Source organism: Antrostomus carolinensis, unplaced genomic scaffold (assembly GCF_000700745.2).
Source record: "Antrostomus carolinensis isolate BGI_N321 unplaced genomic scaffold, ASM70074v2 scaffold32692, whole genome shotgun sequence".
Taxonomy (NCBI): Eukaryota; Metazoa; Chordata; class Aves; order Caprimulgiformes; family Caprimulgidae; genus Antrostomus; species Antrostomus carolinensis.
Genome location: NW_010298103.1, coordinates 335 through 2,299, shown reverse-complemented (window position 1 = coordinate 2,299; position 1,965 = coordinate 335). Strand labels below are relative to the sequence as shown.

At 61.3% G+C, this 1,965-nt stretch overlaps 1 protein-coding gene across 1 annotated transcript in view; it reads left to right on the top strand.

Annotated features, from left to right (window-relative positions):
- The window catches only part of LOC104520611 (collagen alpha-2(IX) chain), a gene marked incomplete at both ends in the record, with an annotated part of 7,155 nt that extends 5,415 nt beyond the window's left edge, over positions 1-1,740 (top strand). The window contains 7 exons of the mRNA XM_010162346.1: positions 154-207; positions 475-528; positions 776-829; positions 1,017-1,061; positions 1,167-1,220; positions 1,557-1,610; positions 1,687-1,740. Coding sequence (XP_010160648.1) covers positions 154-207; positions 475-528; positions 776-829; positions 1,017-1,061; positions 1,167-1,220; positions 1,557-1,610; positions 1,687-1,740 — 369 coding nt within the window. The remainder of the gene's footprint in view (positions 1-153; positions 208-474; positions 529-775; positions 830-1,016; positions 1,062-1,166; positions 1,221-1,556; positions 1,611-1,686) is intronic.
- Positions 1,741-1,965: the final 225 nt, after the last annotated feature.

Sequence of the window (1,965 nt, the reverse complement as noted above, 5' to 3'; positions counted from 1 at the left end):
GGCAGTGCCATGCCCCGTGTGATGCCAATGTCCCCTTTTCCCCAGCTCAGCCCTGCTCCTCGGCACAGAGAGGGGCTTTGCCCAGGGTGCCCTTGATGGGCATCTCCTCCTTCTCCCAGCTCCTGAAAGAACTCCTGCTCTCTCCTGCTCTAGGGTGGCCGTGGCATCAGGGGACCCCAAGGAGACATCGGCCCCAAGGGGGAGAATGTAAGTAGAGCCACCCCCACCCACATCTAGAGCTGAGCCTCTTGCAAGGAGAAGACCTCTCTGTCCTGTTCAGGGCCATCCTGTGCCCTTACACCCTGGCTCAGCGCAGGGCTGGGGGAGCAGGAGCAGCTGCCTGGCACTGCCAGCCTGGCTGCTTTGGGAGGACTGGAGCTTCCCTTGCCCTTCCCAGCCTTTTTTTACCCCCACCGTGAGCCTTTCAGTCCCTCTCAGAGGTGTCAAACTGAGTCACTCTTCCCCCTTTCACAGGGTCTCCCAGGCATTGATGGCAAAGATGGGACCCCAGGAATCCCAGGTGTGAAGGTGAGCGGCTGCAGGCAGGGGCTGTGGGGTGCAGGGGAATGGGCACACACTGTCCCCCATACCAGTGCTTGCTGGAAATAACGAGGATGGCGAGTGACATAAGGTCCCAGCCCTTGATGTGGCATCTCCTGAGTGATGCAGTGTGGTGTCCCCCCTCCTTTGGCCAGGACTACCTTGTCCCACCCCTGAACACCCCATTTCCATGTCTTTCTCCACCACATGGTAACAGTCCCTCTGTCCCTCACAGGGCAGCGTGGGACAGGCTGGCCACCCAGGGCAACCAGGACACCGGGGACAAGCTGTGAGTACAGGAGCCCCCCACCCAGATGGGTACCCTGTTACCTGTGGGGTGGCACCCCCCATCCCCAGGTCGTGCCAGGGGGCAGGGCCAGCACCCAGTGGGGACGCTGCCTCCGGACAGGGACACTGGACAGGGTCACCGCCTGCAGTGCTGGGCACAGGGTTTGATCCTGACTTGCTTTCTACAGGGCTTGCCAGGCCAGCCAGGAAGCAAAGGTGGCCCAGGAGATAAGGTGGGTCTGGGGCAACCAAGGCTAGGGTCACCCCCTCTGAGCACCCCATCCTGTCCCCTCCCCTGTCCTCACTGTCCCTGAACCATCTCTGTCTCCTGTTTGCAGGGTGAAGTGGGTGCTCGGGGACAGCCCGGTGTCACCGGTGCCCCGGGGCAGATTGTAAGTATGGAGACATCACCACGTTCCTCCTGGGCACAGCCTGGGGTTGTTCTTTCTCTCTCTCTTGCTCTTTTTTTACCCATTTGCTGTCAAAAAGAAAGCAGAGTTGGGCACTTCATCCCCTCCAACCCTCCTCTTCAGCAGCAGTTTCCTCATGGGGAAGCCATGGAGCCACTTCTCCAGGACCTCCTCGGCCACCTGGGGTGGTGGCAGCCCTTTGTGTAGCTGCAGGGGACAAGGACAGGGCAGCACATCCCTTGGGGAGGGATGAAGGGTGGATGATGGCAAGTGAACATCACAGAGGCAGCTGGTCTGGTTTATCTTTTCCCCTCTTAGGGTGAACCTGGACCTCGGGGTGAGCAGGGACCACAGGGTGTCCAGGGCTTGAAGGTGAGTCTGGGGCACTTTGGGGTTTGTGGCAGCGCCAGGAGCTGCCCCTGACTCTGCTCTTCTCGGATCTCTGCAGGGTGACCGGGGTGAGCGTGGCCTCGTGGGTCCTCCTGGCGAGCAGGGAAAACCCGTGAGTTGCACCCGCAGCCGGGCTGGGAGACGGGGCTTTGCCTCAGGGGTGCTCAGCCCGGGGTGTTCGGGAGGGATGGGGACATTGGGGCACGATGGCACCACCTGCACCCCCTCTGGCTTTGATCCCAGCCAGGGTCAGTCACACGCCCCGTCCCGCTGTGCCAGGCTGTGGGGTGAGGGATTAGCAAAAAGGACAAATAGCGGTGGGATTAGTGGTCCTGGG